At 54.5% G+C, this 1,794-nt stretch overlaps 1 protein-coding gene across 1 annotated transcript in view; it reads left to right on the plus strand.

The window, feature by feature from the left end:
- Positions 1 to 1,529: 1,529 nt before the first annotated feature.
- E2F1 (E2F transcription factor 1) overlaps positions 1,530 to 1,794 on the plus strand; it is a gene marked incomplete at its 5' end in the record, with an annotated part of 11,069 nt that continues 10,804 nt past the window's right edge. Inside the window, one exon of the mRNA XM_021709602.1 lies at positions 1,530 to 1,732. Within this exon, the coding sequence (XP_021565277.1) occupies positions 1,530 to 1,732 (203 nt within the window). The remainder of the gene's footprint in view (positions 1,733 to 1,794) is intronic.

Raw genomic sequence — 1,794 nt, forward strand, 5'->3', positions numbered from 1 at the left:
GGGGGGGGGGGGGGCTGCGGGGGCCGGGAGCGGCCCCCGCCCTCCAGTCTGGGCGACAGAGTGAGACTCCAACTCAAAAAAAAAAAAATTTGTATTTTTTTCTTTTTGAGTTGGAGTTTCACTCCGTCGCCTAGGCTGGAGTGCATCGGCACGCTCACAGCCACCGCAGCCTCCACCTGCTGGGTTCAGGTAATCCTTCTGCCTCAGCCTTCCAAGTAGCCAGAACTACAGGCGTGCGCTACCGTGCCCAGATAATTTTTTAATTTATTGTAGAGATGAGGTCTCACCAAGTTGCCCAGGCTGGTCTTGAACCCGCGGGCTCAGGCAATCATCTCACCTTGGCCTCCCAAAGGCTTGAGCCACCACGCCCAGCCAAATGTCCACTTTGGAATCCAAGCGGCTTGTATGTTTAGCCCAACCTAGCTACAGAAGAGTGCAGGTTTTTAAGTTTTTCTAAATGACTGTTCTAATACAACCAAAATGGCCTCTTTTCAGTCTATAACACTGTGGGAAGGTGTACGGAAAGGACACTCTCCATCCAGAATGGGAATGTGCCAGCTTTACAAAGCCCTGGCTTGCTTATTTAGAATGAGACCAGCCCTTGGCCTCTCTGTTGGAGGGTCAGGGAGAAGGGGGCAGGCAACTCCAGGGCTGAGAATCCAGCACAGGCCAGATTCGGTCACTGACTGGTTTCATAGGTACCTACCCCTGAATGGGCCTCAGCTTTCCCATCTGTACGAGAGGCTTATGTGGTCTCTTGGTCCCTTCTAGTTCTGGCATATTCTAGGAGTAACTGCACAAGCTGCTTATTGAAGGGGAAGCAACTCCCACTGATTTCCTAAACCACCGCATGGTTTATAAAACACCTTCAAATCCCTTATCCTTTTTATCCCTCATGGCAAGCCTGGAAGGAGCCAGGGCAAGGTCTGCAAGCCCATTTTACAGATGAGGAAAGAGGCTGAGAAGCATCCTCAGGAGCTGTAATTTGAGGCTGCACCACGTGTGTGTGTGTGTGTGTGTGTGTGAGTGTGTGTGTGTGTGTGTGTCTCTAAGTCTCCCAGGCTGGAGTGCAGTGGCATGATTGTGGCTCACCGCAGCCCTGACCTGGCTCAGGCGATCCTTTCATACTGGCGCGCACCACCACGCCCAGCCAAATTTCTTCCTTTTTTTTTACATTTATTTTATTTTATTTATTGTTATTTTTTAATCAATATTTTTTATTTTGATATTGTGGGGTACAGTTAAGGATTAGGTATACAAATATGTTTTGTTCAGCCACCCTTGTTGATAAGGGGTGTCTCCCCGCAAATTTCTTATTTGTATTTTTTTGTGTGTGAGTTGGTGTCTCACTCCGTCGCCCAGGCTGGGCTCTGCGACCCTCCCCCTCAGTCTTCCAAGTGGCCCGAACTACAGGCGCGCGCTCCCACGCCCGCTCACTTCTTTCCGCCTCGGGCCTCCCAAAGTGCTGGGGTGACGAACGGAGCCACCGAGCCCGGCCTTGATTCGACGTCTTGCGGGTCGCCCCCAAGAAGACGGCGAACGGGTCGACAAGTCGTCCACACGCGCGTCCCCGCCCGGGGGACGCCCGGCCCAGGGCCAGCCGGCTGACCTGAGCAACGCGCAGCCCGACGGAGACGGCCCAGGGCCCGGGATCCCGGGCATCCTCGTGTTGGCCACCCGCCCCTCCGCCCTCCGCGGCGAAGCGTGGAGTTCCTCCGATGGCGGACGCTTCGTATCGTGACCTCGGTCGCCCCTCTGGCCCCTGCGCGCTGGTCATAGCCGCGAGAGCCTCCG

This window comes from Carlito syrichta, unplaced genomic scaffold (assembly GCF_000164805.1).
Source record: "Carlito syrichta isolate Samal-C Ts95f unplaced genomic scaffold, Tarsius_syrichta-2.0.1 Scaffold258950, whole genome shotgun sequence".
Taxonomy (NCBI): domain Eukaryota; kingdom Metazoa; phylum Chordata; class Mammalia; order Primates; family Tarsiidae; genus Carlito; species Carlito syrichta.